The following is a 19,942-nucleotide window of genomic DNA, read 5'->3' on the forward strand; positions in this document are numbered from 1 at the left end:
CTGCTGACTCTAAAAATAACATTTAATTTTACCCACAATTCTTAATCGACTTCCTGTTGGGGAAAAACCCCACGAAGCAGAATTAACAACAACACAGTTCTGAACATAACAAAACCCCGACATAACATTATCGTTTAAGGTAATATTTTACCGTTTTTTGACATTTTAACCATCTAAATTACCCTATTTGTTGATAAATGTCTAAAACTTAAAACAATACTTGATGACTTTCGTGAAAATCGTAGCGTTTCTAAATTTTTTTGTCCGATTGTTCTATTCGAATAACCGAAAAATATGACTTTTCCAACCCAATTAAACAAATTTTTTAAACATGATTTAAGAGAAAATGGTTTTGGTTTTTGAAATTTTACCCAATTAAACGAAATACCCGATTAAGCGTTACCCGATTAACTGGAATGTACTGTATATATAATAATCACATATTGTCACAAACACTAAAATTCCAATTGTATCAAGAATCAGGCAATGTACAAAGATCACAGATGTAGCCTAATCTTTGTTGTCAAAGATTATTATCAGTCTCTTGGACATTAGGGGATGTCATGACTCCTGATATCCCTCTGTTTTCATGTCGTTCAGGCCGAGAACCTCATTCTGGTCGTAATTCCTTTCGTAATGAACTATTTCTAGCTCGGGGTCCTCGTCTGGGGCGTATACATTCTGTAGATAGCTGTTTCCGGCAGGATCGTCAAGAACGAAGTGAATACCCATCATCTCCCCATTTATTACCTAAACAGAGAAGGTTTCGAATTGGAAATTTATATGTACTGTTAAATTTTAGCAGGGCTCAAAAGTGGACATTTTTACCAGGTGGCCTATTTGGCTACCAAGTAATACAAGAGATCCCAGAGGGATCTTGGCGCCCACCATTGAATGATCTTTAAAGGTTCCATGTCAGATTGATCTTTTCTCTACTTTTCCCTTCCTCTAAGTCTTACTAATCTGTGTAAATTCAGAAACAGCCCTCTAGTACTTTTCAAACAAGGGTAACCTATATATAAAATTTAAGATTTGGCGATAATGGCTGTCTGTTGTTTTCGGATTGGTCCCAAAATGCAACACCAGGGACCAAGGGGAACCTACATATGAAATTTCAGGAAGATCCCTTCAGTACCTTCTGTAAAATAGCGATAACAAACTTCAATTGTCAAAATACAAGATGGCTGCCTGTCGGGCAGGTTGTTTTCTGACTGGTCTCAAAATCCAATATGCATAACTAGGCACAGAGGGCAACCTACAAATGAAATTTCAGAAAGATCCCTTCAGCAATTTCTGAGAAATAGCGATAACAAACTTCAATTCTCAAAATCCAAGATGGCTGCCTGTCGGCCATGTTGTTTTCCGCCGATAGGTCTCAAAATGCAATATGCATAACTAGGCACAGAGGGGAACCTACATATGAAATTTGAGAAAGATCCCTTCAGTACTTTCTCAGAAATAGCGATAACAATCTTCAATTGTCAAAATCCAAGATGGCTGCCTGTCGGCCATGTTGTTTTCCGATTGGTCTCAAAATGCAAAATGCATAACTAGGCACCAAGGGGAGCCTACATATGAAATTTGAGAAAGATCCCTTCAGTACTTTCTCAGAAATAGCGATAACTTCAATTATCAAAATCCAAGATGGCTGCCTGTTGGCCATGTTGTCTTCCGATTGGTCTCAAAATGCAATATGCATAACTAAGTACCTAGGGGAGCCTACATATGAAATCTGAGAAAGATCCCTTGAGTACTTTCTCAGAAATAGCGAAAACAAACTTCAATTATTAAAATCCAAGATGGCTGCCTGTCGGCCATGTTGTCTTCCGATTGGTCTCAACATGCAATATGCATAACTAAGTACCAAGGGGAGCCTACATATGAAATCTGAGAAAGATCCCTTCAGTACTTTCTCAGAAATAGCGATAACAAACTTCAATTATCAAAATCCAAGATGGCTGCCTGTCGGCCATGTTGTTTCCGATTGGTCTCAAAATGCAATATGCATAACTAAGTACCAAGGGGAGCCTACATATGAAATTTGAGAAAGATCCCTTCAGTACTTTCTCAGAAATAGCGATAACAAACTTCAATTATCAAAATCCAAGATGGCTGCCTGTCGGCCATGTTGTTTTCCGATTGGTCTCAAAATGCAATATGCATAACTAGGCACCAAGTGGAACCTACATATGAAATTTGAGAAAGATCCCTTCAGTACTTTCTCAGAAATAGCGATAACAAACTTCAATTATCAAAATCCAAGATGGCTGCCTGTTGGCCATGTTGTCTTCCGATTGGTCTCAAAATGCAATATGCATAACTAAGTACCAAGGGGAACCTACATATGAAATTTGAGAAAGATCCCTTCAGTACTTTCTCAGAAATAGCGATAACAAACTTCAATTATCAAAATCCAAGATGGCTGCCTGTCGGCCATGTTGTTTTCCGATTGGTCTCAAAATGCAATATGCATAACTAAGTACCAGGGGGAGCCTACATATGAATTCTGAGAAAGATCCCTTCAGTACTTTCTCAGAAATAGCGATAACAAACTTCAATTATCAAAATCCAAGATGGCTGCCTGTCGGCCATGTTGTTTTCCGATTGGTCTCAAATTGCAATATGCATAACTAGGCACCAAGTGGAACCTACATATGAAATTTGAGAAAGATCCCTTCAGTACTTTCTCAGAAATAGCGATAACAAACTTAAATTGTCAAAATCCAAGATGGCTGCCTGTCGGCCATGTTGTTTTCCGATTGGTCTCAAAATGCAATATGCATAACTAGGCACCAAGGGGAACCCACATATGAAATTTGAGAAAGATCCCTTCAGTACTTTCGGAGGATTAGCGATAACAAGAATTGTTTACGGACGGACGGACGGACGGACGGAGGGACGGACGACGGACCATGGACGCAGGGCGATTTGAATAGCCCACCATCTGATGATGGTGGGCTAAAAATCTAGGCACCAATTGGAAAAGTTAGTCACCTAGCCTAGTTGTCTTAAATTTTTTTTTTTTTTAATTCTTTAGAACAGTATAACATCTCTCTGTAACTTTTTCGATTGTAAATGTCATTTTAGCATAATTGACTGCAACCTTTGGAAGATTGACAAAACTGCAAATTTACACAATTTTTTTCAGTGGCCATGCAGGTGCCTTATAGGTCAATAACTGGTCGCCAATGGTGAATCTAAGGCGCCATTTTAGCCACTAAAATATTGGTGCCACATTGAGCCCTGTTTAGACAAAGTCAAGAAATTACCATTACGTTGTCGGTAATTATACTAGAAAAGTTGTTTTTTTATTAGTGACTTCAGACTTCATCTGATACGTACCTTATCTAACTGATTACAAAACATCTGAAGTTTTGATTTCTTTTCTGGTGCTGAACTGTCCCCTTGCATGAACGAATTTGGTCCATTTAACTGTAAATATTATGAAAGGGAAAATACAAAATCTATAAATAGATGTGAAAGTAAAGATATGCTAAATATAACTTGTACAAGTATATCAAAGTATTTTTCAAGACATTTCCAAACAAGAGCCATGGGCCTTAATGGTCACCTAAGTTTTGAAATATTTCTGTAAATTTGACCCTTTTTGACTCTGCCCACTAGCCCCTGGGGGCCAATAATTGCCAATAACAGTAAAGGGTACCTCCTCCAAAGCGGCAAATATGAGACCCCATGCAGGGCTATGAAATTCAGAATTTTGGTAAAGCACCTTAAGACCCTTCAACCTATAAAATTATTTGATTCTACTTTATTTGGGTCTTGAGAAGAAATATTTTTTGAAATTTCAGTTAATTTGCTGTTTTTGGTCCCACCCATCAGCTCCTGGGGGTCGATCAGGTCCAACATACACATACAGTAAACTCCACATTTCACAAAGTCGGATTTAACGATATACCGCATTTCACGAAGTCTTTAAAAATCCCCTACTGAGCCTCTATATAAACCTTTGTAAATTAATCCTGTATTCACGAAGTCGCTATGTACGAACTATCGCTTTGTGCGATATGGTCTGGGGGTCCCCACGGGATAATTTACCTGTATGTACGAACTGTGAAAACAACTCATTAACCCTACCCGATATAAATCGCTGTAAAAACAAGTCACTGTTCATTTGTTTGTCACTTTATACACGAAGGAAGGTGTCAAAATGGCTACTCCGAAAAAGAGAAAGATATTGGATCTTCAAACGAAACACCAAATTTTAATTGATGTCGACAAAGGAATTCAATCAAAAAAAACATAGCGGAGGCTTATGGCATACCGAAAAACTCGTTGAGTACGTTGTTGAAAAATCGGGCACAAATAGAGAAAGCTTTTAATACTGGAACTTTCAGTCCAAAACGCAAGTATTTACGGACAGCAAACCACTCAGATATTGAGGAAGCGCTTTTTAAATGGTTCCACAATGTGCGTGATAAAAATATTCCCGTCAAAATTCCTACTCTCGTAGAGTTCGTGGACAGTGTTGACAAAGTAAAAATGTTCGTAGAGTCACGCGAGAATGTCGATGAAACAATGTTTGCGTGTATTACCAAACTTTCTGACTTTGATGACAAGTGTCATTATTCTTCAAAACAGAAACAAATGACTGACTTTTTTACGAAAGTATGAAAAAAAATGTTCGATGATCGCTCGCCAGTATATTTTCCTGTGTAACTGATACGTACACGTGTACTTTATATAAGCCAATGTACACATGATTCAATGCATGCATTTAGCTTATGTTGTGTTAATAACAATTTGTAAATAATAATTAAAATGTAACACAAGTTTAACAAAATGTCCAGTGATTGTTGTTTTTAAATACTGATCATACAGTTAGTGTTTACACATTTATGCTAGGCCTAGCTAGCCAGCTGGTGAACGGTATATATATCGAGACTAATTTTAGACAGGGAGGACTGGTCGTGTTTCACGAAGTCCGGTTTCTACGAAGTTGTTTTCATGGTCCGACTGACTTCTTGAAAACCGGAGTTTACTGTACCATCAAACTGTCATCCCATGCTGATAATGTTAACCAAGTCATAATGAATTCCAATAGAAATTAAACAAATAATAGTCAAAAATGTGATTTTCCTATATAAACTATAGTAAAGTTTACCCCCTACCCAGGGGCAAACGTGAGACCCCAGGCTCATGAAATTCACAATTTTGGTAAAGCACCTTAAGACCCTTCCATCTATGAAAAGTATTTCATTCTATCTTATTTGGGTCTTGAGAAGAAGATTGAATTTTCAGATAATTTGACCCTTTTTGGCCCAACCCATCAGCTCCTGAGGGTCGGTCAGGGCCAACATGAGCATACCATCAAACTGTCATCACATGCTGATAATGTTAACCAAGTTAGAATGAATTCCAATAGAAATGAAACAAATGAAAGTCTAAAATGTGATTTCCCTACATAAACTATGGTAAAATTACCCCCTCCCAAGGGGCAAACGTGAAAATGTAAATTGTTAACGACGAACGACGGACGATGCCAGACAGAAGGAATAGATCTTCTGAGACTTCGTTTCAGGTGACTTAAAAATCTTTTATTTTGTTCAAATACATTTCAAGCACCTACTTTTTTTCTTAAAACCTTAATGCACACATCTACAGTATGCTAACTGTACATCACCAAACTGTTTTCACTGTGTCATATTAACTTAATTAACCAAAATCTGAAAACACTATTTTTTTACTCATGATTTTTATTTGAATTCAATCCACAGAGATATAGTAAAGATCCCCCACCGAATTTGGTCCTGGGGATTACTGGGGAGGGGACTAGTGCTACATACCTCCTTAAAATGTTCTGTAATGTACAAACTTGGTGAAATAGAGATCCTGGGGACTAGTGCTACATATATACCTCCTTAAAATGTTCTGTAATGTACAAACTTGGTGAAATAGAGATCCCAGGGACTAGTGCTACATATATACCTCCTTAAAATGTTCTGTAATGTACAAACTTGGTGAAATAGAGATCCCAGGGACTAATGCTACATATATACCTCCTTAAAATGTTCTGTAATGTACAAACTTGGTGAAATAGAGATCCCAGGGACTAGTGCTACATATATACCTCCTTAAAATGTTCTGTAATGTACAAACATGGTGAAATAGAGATCCGGGGACGAATTCTACATATATACCTCCTTAAAATGTTCTGTAATGTGCAAACTTGGTGAAAAAGATATCCCGGGGACTAATGCTACATATATACCTCCTTAAAATGTTCTGTAATGTACAAACTTGGTGAAATAGAGATCCCAGGGACTAGTGCTACATATATACCTCCTTAAAATGTTCTGTAATGTACAAACTTGGTGAAATAGAGATCCCAGGGACTAGTGCTACATATATACCTCCTTAAAATGTTCTGTAATATACAAACTTGGTGAAATAGAGATCCCAGGGACTAGTGCTACATATATACCTATTTAAAATATTCAGTAATATACAAACATGGTGAAATAGAGATCCCAGGGACTAGTGCTACATATATACCTCCTTAAAATTTTCAGTAATATACAAACTTGGTGAAATAGAGATCCCAGGGACTAGTGCTACATATATACCTCCTTAAAATGTTTTGTAATGTACAAACTTGGTGAAATAGAGATCCCAGGGACTAATGCTACATATATACCTCCTTAAAATATTCAGTAATATACAAACTTGGTGAAATAGAGATCCCAGGGACTAGTGCTACATATATACCTCCTTAAAATGTTCTGTAATATACAAACTTGGTGAAATAGAGATCCCAGGGACTAATGCTACATATATACCTCGTTAAAATGTTCTGTAATGTACAAACTTGGTGAAATAGAGATCCCAGGGACTAATGCTACATACATACCTCCTTAAAATGTTCTGTAATGTACAAACTTGGTGAAATAGAGATCCCAGGGACTAGTGCTACATACCTATTTAAAATGTTCTGTAATGTACAAACTTGGTGAAATAGAGATCCCAGGGACTAATGCTACATATATACCTCCTTAAAATGTTCTGTAATGTACAAACTTGGTGAAATAGAGATCCCAGGGACTAATGCTACATATATACCTCCTTAAAATGTTCTGTAATGTACAAACTTGGTGAAATAGAGATCCCAGGGACTAGTGCTACATATAGACCTCCTTAAAATGTTCTGTAATATACAAACTTGGTGAAATAGAGATCCCGGGGACTAGTGCTACATACCTATTTAATATGTTCTGTAATGTACAACAGTGAGGGACAAGTCTAATGTACTCACATGGTCCTTGACATTCTGAATTAATCCCTCAAGTGTTGTAAATTTTCCTCCCAGTGTTCCAAAGTCCGATTCAAACTCCATTTCAGGAATGGCAATACTGCTGGTCTCACTCTGTGACAAAATAAATTGTGTACCCGTATGGACATTTGGAAAATTACTGAACTATTTTGACGTATCCTCTTGAAAAATGTCAAATGTGCAGACAATTTAAATGTTGACCTAAGGCAGAAACAATTCAAGACGAGGGAAGTCCATATTCATGTCATTATCTCATCTAGTCAGGTCTCCGAATTTAGAGATTAATTACAACTTTGAACCAATATGACCTTCACCTCATCGTTTAAACTTTCCTGACCTTGACGGTAGATACTAACCTTCAGAACATCCCGTGACATGTCTATGGGATCAGTGATTTTCAGTTTGATCCTGCAGCCCTTCGGCTCGATGCCTGATGCGCTTTTCACCTCGTTGCTACGGGCACCACATACATCACAGTTGGTGGCCATGATTATGACCTCTTTGAAATGAGGAATTTCTTATCAAAGTTAAAGATAATATGAAAGATGTCCAAGGGGCCTGTATCTATCATAGACAAGATGTCTAAGTGGCCTATATCTATCATAGAAAAAGTGTCCAAGGGGCCTGTATCTAACATAGACAAGATGTCCAAGGGGCCTGTATCTATCATAGACAAGATGTCTAAGGGGCCTGTATCTATCATAGACAAGAGGTTCAAGGAGCCTGTATCTATCATAGACAAGATGTCCAAGGGGCCTGTATCTATCATAGACAAGATGTCCAAGGAGCCTGTATCTATCATAGACAAGATGGAAAATGTTCAATTGGCATTATCATTTGCAGACAAGAGGTTCAATTGCACCTGTATCACTAATAAACAGGAGGTCCAAGGGGCCTGTATCAATCAGACAAAATCTTGAAGGGACCTGTATCATAGACTAGTGACTTCTATCAGCAACAAGAGGCCCATGGGGCCTGTATCGCTCACCTGGTTGGATTTGACCAAATGTCAAAATAATGTTCATGTTCAATTCCTTTTGTTTGTTAACCTCAAACAATGCTATTTATGGTTATAGTGTGGGGATCCCAACTGCTTTAAAGAAATAATGAAGTCCAGACTCTCTGAGTTTACAACATGCATTTATAACTTTATGACTAGTAGTGATTTAAAGGAATTACCTCTATTTCCCCCATTAGGCCCCGCCCCTTTGGCCCCTTGGGGGTCAAAGTCACCATTTATGCAAAATCTGTTCCCCTTCCCCCAAGAATGCTTCTGACTAAATTGGGTTCAAATCCATTCATAACTTAATGACAAGTAGCGATTTGAAGGAATTACCTCTATTTCCCCATTAGGCCCCGCCCCTTTGGACCCTTGGGGGTCAGAGTCACCATTTATGCAAAATCTATTCCCCATCCCCAAAGGATGTTTCTGACCAAATTGGGTTCAAATCCATTCATAACTTTATGACAAGTAGCGATTTAAAGGAATTACCTCTATTTCCCCATTAGGCCCCGCCCCTTTGGACCCTTGGGGGTCAGAGTCACCATTTATGCAAAATCTATTCCCCATCCCCAAAGGATGTTTCTGACCAAATTGGGTTCAAATCCATTCATAACTTTATGACAAGTAGCGATTTAAAGGAATTACCTCAATTTCCCCTATTGGGCCCCGCCCCTCAGGCCCCTTGGGGGTCAGAGTCACCATTTATGCAAAATCTGTTCCCCTTCCCCCAAGAATGTTTCTGACCAAATTGAGTTCAAATCCATTCATAACTTTATGACTAGTAGCGATTTGAAGGAATTACCTCTATTTCCCCCATTAGGCCCCGCCCCTTTGGCCCCTTGGGGGTCAGAGTCACCATTTATGCAAAATCTGTTCCCCTTCCCCAAAGGATGTTTCTGACCAAATTGGGTTCAAATCCATTCATAACTTTAGGACTAGTAGCGATTTGAAGGAATTACCTCTATTTCCCCTAATGGGCCCCGCCCTTTTGGCCCCTTGGGGGTCAGAGTCACCATTTATGCAAAATCTGTTCCCCTTCCCCAAAGGATGTTTCTGACCAAATTGGGTTCAAATCCATTCATAACTTTATGACAAGTAGCGATTTGAAGGAATTACCTCTATTTCCCCATTAGGCCCCGCCCCTTTGGCCCCTTGGGGGTCAGAGTCACCATTTATGCAAAATCTGTTCCCCTTCCCCAAAGGATGTTTCTGACCAAATTGGGTTCAAATCCATTCATAACTTTATGACTAGTAGCGATTTGAAGGAATTACCTCTATTTCCCCATTAGGCCCCGCCCCTTTGGCCCCTTGGGGGTCAGAGTCACCATTTATGCAAAATCTGTTCCCCTTCCCCAAAGGATGTTTCTGACCAAATTGGGTTCAAATCCATTCATAACTTTATGACTAGTAGCGATTTAAGGAATTGCCTTAATTTCCCCTATTGGGCCCTGCCCCTCAGGCCCCTTGGGGGTCAGAGTCACCATTTATGCAAAATCTGTTCCCCTTCCCCAAAGGATGTTTCTGACCAAATTGGGTTCAAATCCATTCATAACTTTATGACAAGTAGCGATTTAAAGGAATTACCTCAATTTCCCCTATTGGGCCCCGCCCCTCAGGCCCCTTGGGGGTCAGAGTCACCATTTATGCAAAATCTGTTCCCCTTCCCCAAAGAATGTTTCTGACCAAATTGGGTTCAAATCCATTCATAACTTTATGACTAGTAGCGATTTGAAGGAATTACCTCTATTTCCCCATTAGGCCCCGCCCCTTTGGCCCCTTGGGGGTCAGAGTCACCATTTATGCAAAATCTGTTCCCCTTCCCCAAAGGATGTTTCTGACCAAATTGGGTTCAAATCCATTCATAACTTTATGACTAGTAGCGATTTGAAGGAATTACCTCTATTTCCCCTAATGGGCCCCGCCCTTTGGCCCCTTGGGGGTCAGAGTCACCATTTATGCAAAATCTGTTCCCCTTCCCCAAAGGATGTTTCTGACCAAATTGGGTTCAAATCCATTCATAACTTTATGACAAGTAGCGATTTGAAGGAATTACCTCTATTTCCCCATTAGGCCCCGCCCCTTTGGCCCCTTGGGGGTCAGAGTCACCATTTATGCAAAATCTGTTCCCCTTCCCCAAAGGATGTTTCTGACCAAATTGGGTTCAAATCCATTCATAACTTTATGACTAGTAGCGATTTGAAGGAATTACCTCTATTTCCCCATTAGGCCCCGCCCCTTTGGCCCCTTGGGGGTCAGAGTCACCATTTATGCAAAATCTGTTCCCCTTCCCCAAAGGATGTTTCTGACCAAATTGGGTTCAAATCCATTCATAACTTTATGACTAGTAGCGATTTAAAGGAATTGCCTTAATTTCCCCTATTGGGCCCTGCCCCTCAGGCCCCTTGGGGGTCAGAGTCACCATTTATGCAAAATCTGTTCCCCTTCCCCAAAGGATGTTTCTGACCAAATTGGGTTCAAATCCATTCATAACTTTATGACAAGTAGCGATTTAAAGGAATTGCCTCAATTTCCCCTATTGGGCCCTGCCCCTCAGGCCCCTTGGGGGTCAGAGTCACCATTTATGCAAAATCTGATCCCCTTCCCTAAAGGATGTTTCTGACCAAATTGGGTTCAAATCCATTCATAACTTTATGACTAGTAGCGATTTGAAGGAATTACTTCTATTTCCCCATTAGGCCCCGCCCCTTTGGCCCCTTGGGGGTCAGAGTCACCATTTATGCAAAATCTGTTCCCCTTCCCCAGAGGATGTTTCTGACCAAATTGGGTTCAAATCCATTCATAACTTTATGACTAGTAGCGATTTAAAGGAATTGCCTTAATTTCCCCTATTGGGCCCTGCCCCTCAGGCCCCTTGGGGGTCAGAGTCACCATTTATGCAAAATCTGATCCCCTTCCCCGAAGGATGTTTCTGACCAAATTGGGTTCAAATCCATTCATAACTTTATGACTAGTAGCGATTTGAAGGAATTACCTCTATTTCCCCATTAGGCCCCGCCCCTTTGGCCCCTTGGGGGTCAGAGTAACCATTTATGCAAAATCTGTTCCCCTTCCCCAAAGGATGTTTCTGACCAAATCGGGTTCAAATCCATTCATAACTTTATGACTAGTAGCGATTTGAAGGAATTACCTCTATTTCCCCATTAGGCCCCGCCCCTTTGGCTCCTTGGGGGTCAGAGTCACCATTTATGCAAAATCTGTTCCCCTTCCCCAAAGGATGTTTCTGACCAAATTGGGTTCAAATCCATTCGTAACTTTATGACTAGTAGCGATTTAAAGGAATTGCCTCAATTTCCCCTATTGGGCCCCGCCCCTCAGGCCCCTTGGGGGTCAGAGTCACCATTTATGCAAAATCTGATCCCCTTCTGCCAAGGATGTTTCTGACCAAATTTGGTCAAAATCCAATAAGAACTTGATGACTAGTAGCGATTTGAAGCAAATGTTGACGGACGGACGACGGACGACGGACACCGGACGACGGACGACGGACGACGGACGCTGCACCATGGCATAAGCTCACCGGACCTTCGGTCCAGGTGAGCTAATAAACTAGTCTCGTGCCAAGCCGATCATCAGAAGAGGACATACATAAAAATAACTTTGGTCACACATTAAACATGCACACTCTTACTACGATGTGGATGGTTTAAAACAAAGAAAGGATACCGACCATCTTCATGTGTGTACTACATGGAGAACTACACTGTGGGCAGTTCGTGTTAAATGTCATCACCTAGAAACAAAAATAGCATTAGATGACTTTTCAATGTCACATCAACTAGAGTGTGTACGAGTTACCTCCCCTCGCACAAACCAGGCAGGAAGCATAATAATTTGCACAAAAAATAATTTTAAATACTCAGAGATAAAGCAGGTTATTGTTTATGATTTTAACTGTTTTTCTATAATTTATTCATATTAAGCAGATGGCTTCAAACATATGAAAGCGTGAATCATATTACAAAATAACAAACAAATACTTCGCGGAAGGAGATAAGATTGTCTAGTTATTGTTTTTTTGGGAAGAATAATTTCTGGTCCCATCCTGAACTCATTTGGATTCATCACAGCAATAAGTGATATTTTGATTCTCAGAATGTTCCGAATGAATTTGTTCTCGAGGAAAGTTGACAAGCTTAGCTATTGGTTGCTGGGTTCCAAAGCATCTAAAAATTCTTTTCATCAATTAAGCATTTTATCAATTACATAAACTATGAATCATATACAAAACAATTGTATCATGTTTAATATCAAAAGAAGTACAGTGCACATTTAAGTTAAAAGTTTTTTTCTGCTGAAGACACATGTGCTTATGTTATGCACATATGTAAAATGTGGAATGCCGATCAAATGTGTGCATGATTGAACGAAAACTAATTGATTTACCCAGATATTTATGTATAAGTTTGAAAGATGGCACTATGAGTATGAGGAATGACATTGCTTATTGCATGTGTTTAAAATTGATCCCCTTGTTTTACTGCTTTCTGTAAAAATTTACTCACCAAACGCTGATTTCAATATTGGCGGCAATCACCAAATACAATACTGGTACATTATACTGGAGTTATTAAATACCATAGCTTCTTAAAACAAAATTAATCTATAAATTGGGCCCGATTATCAATTAACCGCATGATCGCGAAAAGACATCACACGCTATCGTAATCCCTATTGTCAGTCAGGGCGTTTGGGGGAGAGGTGTGAAGTCTTGCTGCAAGGTTCACAACAAACACCTGTCCAGTGGTCAGTACAGGTAAAGGTTTTGTTCAAATCATGAGATGTCAATTACCTATGATTTATAGCTAAAGATCCATGAAAACAATTTGATACATCAAGAAATGATTCAACAAAGTTCGAATCATAGAGATTTGACTAAATCATTAACCTAATTACCTCCTCCTTTGCCCCTGGTGTGTCATCTTCTTTCTCTTCCTCCTAAAACAGACAAGGTTCAATCATGAGTACCATTTCATGGAACTGTAACATATTTTATCTAGGAAAACAGTATGACAGTAATTAAAGGGATATTCTACACAAAAAAGGAAGAAAATATTAATATTAAAAATATTAAACCTGAAGGAATTAACTGATGACTTAACAAAATCTCCAAAATAAACAACCCCATGTTGTGAACACAGCCTGCATATCATAATTAAACACTGGCTAACATGAAATGATGATGTCAAACAAAGGAAGAAAAATGGTGTCAAAATGTTAAATCTGAACAAATTAACTGATGGAAAAAAATCCTGAAAAAATAAACAATGCTTTTCCAACAATATGACTGACCCATGGAACAATTAACATCAAGCAATGAATTTTTTTTTTTTTAAATTGCACCTAAATCGAGTCTGGAATGAGCATCCATCCCAATTAAGCCCTGCAAGCCACAGAGTGGCAGTTGATCAATTGTTCAACATTATACGTCGTACCTACAACTGTGTTACAGAAATGACTTCATCCCCATCTTTATCAATTGTGAAACGTTGTTATAAAAAATCAATAAACCCGACAATATCAACAAGAGCCCTACTGTTTAACATTATACCAAGTACCTACAACTGGGTTACAGAAAATGACTTCATCCCCATCTTATTTTTGAGACCATATCTAATTTTATAAACACAACATTTAAATTGATGTAAAACAATTCATTTCATTCTGAAAAAGATCAAGAAATTTTGTTTGACTCACCATTATTCCAAGGGCAGTATCCTGGTCAGATGTTCTGGTGTAGTGCTTGACCACTGTGTTAGGGTCAGACTTCGGAGCATGAGTTTGACCAGTTAAGGTAAAATAGTCATTATTGGATGTACATTGTAGATGTAGATATTGATCAGTCGTAAGAAACTTTGAAATTTCAAGAACAGAATGAGAACTATTGACTTGATAATATTAGAATATTCGCTATTTAATGTAGGCATATGAAGTGATCTTTCAATGTCAATTTCAAAGATATTTCGAGTCAATACAAGGAAACCATGGCACTTTCCAGAACCAAATGTAGTACCCGAAACAATGGCATTTTCCAGAACCACGTGGTACTTGTAAAAATGGCACATTCCAGAACCACATGTCACTTGTAAAAAAGGCACTTTCCAGATAATATATGACACTATTGAAAACAGTTTTACAAAAGGATATGGGTTCTCCACGAAGCTGTTTCCTGTGGGATCATCCACGACCTGTATTTAGGAGAATTGTTTAACATGATTAGCACAATAATTGATGATGGTGAGTGTTGCTTTGTATGAGTACCCACCCTTCACATAAACTTCAGGATCAAGCAAAGAAGAATGAAGCAGAACAAAATTTAAAAGAGTTTAAAACTTGTAAAATGAAAAAAAAAATCAAATTTTTCAAACTGACTGCACAGCAAACTGTGTATATTGGAACAGGAGCTAAATCATCTCATGTGATTGCACTCTGTGCTAAATGAATTCTTCAAATATTGCCAGAGTGAATGTTTTCCGTAAAACTCACCACTGTAAATGGTTTCTCTACGGTCTTCAACATGGTCAGTTTCAATATAACGTCATTGATTTTGGCTGCGATCTCAGGACACTGCTCCTATATCAATTGAAATCAACATCATTATTTAGAATAAAATCTTTATGGAACACATTTTATACTGAATAGTTTTACATTGAAATGAACTCGTAAAAATACTACAGGATCACAGAAGTAGGACTATCATTCTTACACAAATTAAATTGAAATCCGCATTTCAACCCTCTTGAGGTCCAGATCTGTTGGCCAATCAGAGGCCAGATATGTTAATTATCTGTATAAATAATCTCTAATATAAATACAGTTATCTGAATTCTAATATAGATACGGTACCACAGTACAGAGATTAGCTAGTTTTTGTTTAACGTCCTATAAACAGCTAGGGTCATTTAAGGACATGCCAGGTTTTGGAGGTGGAGGAAAGCCGGAGTACCCAGGGAAAAACCTACGGTCAGTACCTTGCAACTGCCCCACATAGGTTTCGAACTCGCAACCCAGAGGTGGAGAGCTATTGATAAAGTGTTGGGACACCTTAACCACTCAGCAACCGCGATATAGAAAAAAAATTTGAGATACCGTTAACAAAAGAGATTCAGGAGTTGAAAGTTTTCCTCTTAAATCGAAAATTTTGAAAGCATTTTATGCATCTATCAATTTTACAACCACAAGAGAGAGCTTGATATAACTGTAAACATGGAAATTTACAAATGGGAGAAATTATGGAAATCATTTTAGAAGTTTTGTTTAATCGCCAAACTTTCTCAAATGATAAACAATGTAATACAAATTAGTCTTGAACAGATCTAGAAGGGATATCATAGATCTACAAAAACATTCCTTAAGACGGGGACAAATATGATGTTTTTGTATTTGTGTAGAGCTGCGTTCAGATATGAAGATTACGGCTCAGGTGACGATGTTTAAGATCCAACTTAGCTTAGAAAAAATATTTGAATGCATTTAAAGTAAATTTAAGTTTAGTTTTGTTCATTAATCACGTTTCAGGATTGCTGTAAATCTCACTAAATCTTCAATGGTTTGATGATCATGTTATATTCAATCCATATTAATCATAATAAACCATGGACGCTAAGTGAGAGGTAAAGCGACTATCAATAAATGGTAACAACACTAAACTGTGTATATATTTAAGCAATGAACAGTGGTTTCAATGTTGTTATAGTCAATATGGCAGCAAGCTGTATGGTGGGCAAATGGCATGGGAACCCGTTAGGGTTCCATGCTACATTTGCCCACCATACATCTTGCTGCCATATCGACTATAACAACAGTACAACCATTGTTCAATACTTATATTTACATTGTCTTACCATTTTTGTCAACTTTGAAAAAAACTAAGCCAACACAAAAAAATCCTGCCTTTTTAAAAGTTACATGATCCACTGGGTGTTATAGCCTGAGGCACAGGGTGTTATATGCATATGGTGGCAACTGCCTCTTAGCATTGTGTCAATGGGGAAATGCGGAGCAAATGTAAATATAGTCACATGATTATACCATTCGTGTCGGCTGGTCTAGGGCTAAACCACTCACTGCACCATCTATAATCCCCTCAACAGTTGTCAGTACTGGTGAAGAAAAAAATGTATCATACAGTTAACATTCATATAAAGGAGGATTTTTGTACTGCCGTTTCAATTTTTTAAAAATAAAATCAAATTTTGAATTAGTGAAAAAAGGAATAATCATACCGAAAGACGATTTACTAGATTATATCTCAATTATTTGAAAGGTATCAAATATACCATTCAGATTTAATCATTTTGATTTTCAACAGATAAGCAAAACAACAACGATAAAACACTCTGTAAAATGAAGAACTACAATTAATTTTTATACAAAATATTTCTATATTTGCTGTAAAACATTTAAATTTTCAACAAAGGCAATCAAATTACCTCCTTTGCTCGGTGGAGCCTCAAACTCCAAGCTTGGAATTGACACAGTGGCCTTTTCTGTCTGCACAATTTGTCTATTCAGATCCTAAAAAGACAACATAGAAATTACACAAATTGTGGTTATGATTTTTTTTTTTTTTTTTTTTTACGTTTTATAATCGAACATCAATATTTGATATCTTATTCTTTCACACTTAGTATTTACTCAATTTGTAAGAATGTACAGAGTGGGAGGGTTTGAATACATAAACAACAGGTCATGTCAAATAATTACCTCCCCTTATGATTTCATACGATATGATTTCATATGATATGATTTCATACTATATGATTTAATACAATATGATTTAATACAATAAATAATGGTGACAGGTTGTAAGCCTCTATGTTCATATCAAAAGTAATATATAAAATGTTTGCAATATAATGATATTCTTTGTTGTGTGCAATAAACATGTTCTCAATCATGTACATGTATATTCACCGATGAATTGTTACACCTCTATATATGGCCCTAACAATTTTTTTGTTCTATCTTTAATTTGGTCTCAAAACTCCCTTGGCAAACATTACCTGTTCCTCCTTGACCTCCAATGTGTAAGTGACCCCATGATCCTGAATTGCACCACCTGGCTGCAATTCACAATTTTTCATTCCACAGTGACCACATTCAAAGGAGGACAATATTACTTCACGGAAAAATGGGATCTTTGTCAGGAAAAGTCGTGTTGTTCCCTGAAAAATCAATTTGAAGACATGCAACTTAAATCTGGACACATATTTAATATTAGACATAGGCGTATCTTCATTGATCCTCGAAACAAGGTATCCACCACAACAATACAGACATATATATATAAATTCTCATTTCCCATAATTGCATTAAAACATTGCTTTACATACGTAGTTCCACACACCTGACATTATTTTGTGTTTTTTTTAACAAAGTCAAAAGTGGTCAAGGACTGTGCTTTTTCTTTTATATGGTGACTTATGCCAGACTTTTATCAAACTTTTGCCATTTTTATAAATATCTTTTCAGATTAAGTTTGTTTTGAAAACAAAGTTTGACTGATATGACTCTCTTCTGATAAAATGGATATATATACCAGATGATTTAATATTTTATTTAAAATAATCCCAGTTGTTGATTTGAGTGTGCATTTGCAAATATTTCGGGAAAATATCATTTGATCAGAATATAATAAAAATTGAATACAAATTCAAGTAGAACTTATTATAACATCATTGATCTGCAGATATCCCGCCACTTCTATCGTCTTGTTTACATTAAAAACTATTTTGATCAACAAAATAAAAGAAGTTAGATGAACGTGCAAAATTATGTTCCTGATCGTCTTCAAACCAAGAAATAATCACAAGTTAACAACAACTCCCGTGCGCAATGTGATACGTGTGCGCACATCATGTTACTCACATGTATGACACAATTTAGCATTTGTACATTTTACAATGTGACTTATTGTTTCTTGATTTTAAAGTAATTTGATGGAAATGTATTTAAAAACATACAGAAAGTTTGCAAAATTACATACCCCCACTCTAATTTTTTTAAATTTCATCACGAAGACCACTCTTAGAGTTATGAGAAACTATACAGCAGATTTATAAGCAAAATGCATGTGCACGTTGCAATTGTTACACAGTTACATGTACAATATCATAGGGTGTATATAAATAATTGTGACAATGTCTTTATCAATTTGCCACGGTATTAGTCTAGGTATACAGAGATGACATGTGGATCCCGTGGAATTTGAATACTATTTTTACAGATACATTATACATAGATATGCGAAGATTTCAAATGAGTTTTTTTTTCAAAACTATTAAATGATATTGACATTTCTGCTGTTCGTATTATAGACCAATATAACATTTTCCTGTCTGTGAATATCATCGAATTTCGGTCTTACATTTTCCCGACAATGGAGACACAAACTCTCGATCTCCGTAACCTCTGGATCGTCATCATCTGCTTGCAGATCTCGGAAAAGAGGTTTGTCCAGCTCCGACATAGTCGATTCGCGGATTTATGATCCTGTACCGGGACTCTGATAGGTCTTCTTGTATAACAGTAGTTTAAATAGACACTATATAACAATTGATAACAGTTAAATAATTGTCAATATTACTGAATATATCGCCAATCTGTCTGTAACACGAAGTTTTCGTCAGAGGTTGCACCATGCGTTACAAGCCGGAAACATATGTTGGCATGATAAGATTGAAAACGGAACCATGTTCACTAAACCCGGAAAAAGATTTAGCTCCGGTACATTATCGATAATTTAATAAAAAATAATTGGCTGTATATAAAAGAACAAAACAACTTAATTGGTTTATTTATTTATGTTAGAATGTCACAAATACTGAGTATTTATGATTAATTACAGTTTATATGTGCTATATCTTGCAATTTAAATAAATGAATATTCGCTTAAAGCGACTATTCGGGGAAACAAACTTAGTCTAGATGCATTATCTGGTCTTCCAAAAGTTCTATCACAGCAATGCGATGGTCAAGTTCTGCTTGCATTGTCCAGTTTTGACCACTTAAATTCGGGAAAAGCCCTGTCCTAATATAACACATATCTATTTTTATAAGTCACGTGGTATTTCGAAAACGAGGCAGTGAGAAAACGTCAACAGAAACACGTGAATTTTTAGAGATGTCCGATTCATCAAGCAGTCAAAGCAGTAACACGGTACGTAAACACTTAATTAACATGTCATATATGATGCATGTGTGGGACTTATGCCTAAAGATTGTTTTAATATGACTTAATACATGCAATAATAACAATAAAAACTGAAATCGGTGTGAATCGGCATCCGATGCAGAGATGGGGCCCAATGTGGGGTAATCTAATGTATGTCATCGTCACCGGTAATATCGTGATCAATTCATTTACACTAAATCAATAGTTGTGTAGGCATATATATATTAGAAAACAATCAAGACATAGTGTTATTGATTTAACAGGATATGAGTAGATGAGGTGAATGCTTACAGTAATTTAAACAATCAAATATCATGCATGTAGACCTACGTGTATTTCTCGACAGAAGTGAAGCTTCGGGAAACGTTTCAATTACCAATATGTTATACATGTATACATGCACATGCACATAACGGCTATTGACAAAGCCTCTTAGCTCCAAGATTCTTACTTCCAT

General features: G+C 37.4%; 1 protein-coding gene across 1 annotated transcript; it reads right to left on the minus strand.

Moving 5' to 3' along the window:
• Nucleotides 1–336: 336 nt before the first annotated feature.
• On the minus strand, nt 337–18,964 carry LOC117341098 (zinc finger protein ZPR1-like). Its single transcript, XM_033902933.1, has 13 exons — nt 18,679–18,964; nt 17,315–17,476; nt 16,742–16,826; nt 16,341–16,411; nt 14,796–14,882; nt 14,457–14,497; nt 14,007–14,088; nt 13,206–13,247; nt 11,976–12,042; nt 7,645–7,805; nt 7,271–7,381; nt 3,343–3,432; nt 337–750 (listed from the first exon to the last, which is right to left on the minus strand). Exons 1-13 carry the CDS (start codon nt 18,778–18,780, stop codon nt 562–564), a joined length of 1,290 nt encoding a protein of 429 aa, XP_033758824.1. The 5' UTR covers nt 18,781–18,964; the 3' UTR covers nt 337–561.
• Between the last annotated feature and the right edge of the window lie 978 nt (nt 18,965–19,942).

The sequence above is a fragment of the Pecten maximus genome, chromosome 13 (assembly GCF_902652985.1).
Source record: "Pecten maximus chromosome 13, xPecMax1.1, whole genome shotgun sequence".
NCBI classification, from domain to species: Eukaryota; Metazoa; Mollusca; class Bivalvia; order Pectinida; family Pectinidae; genus Pecten; species Pecten maximus.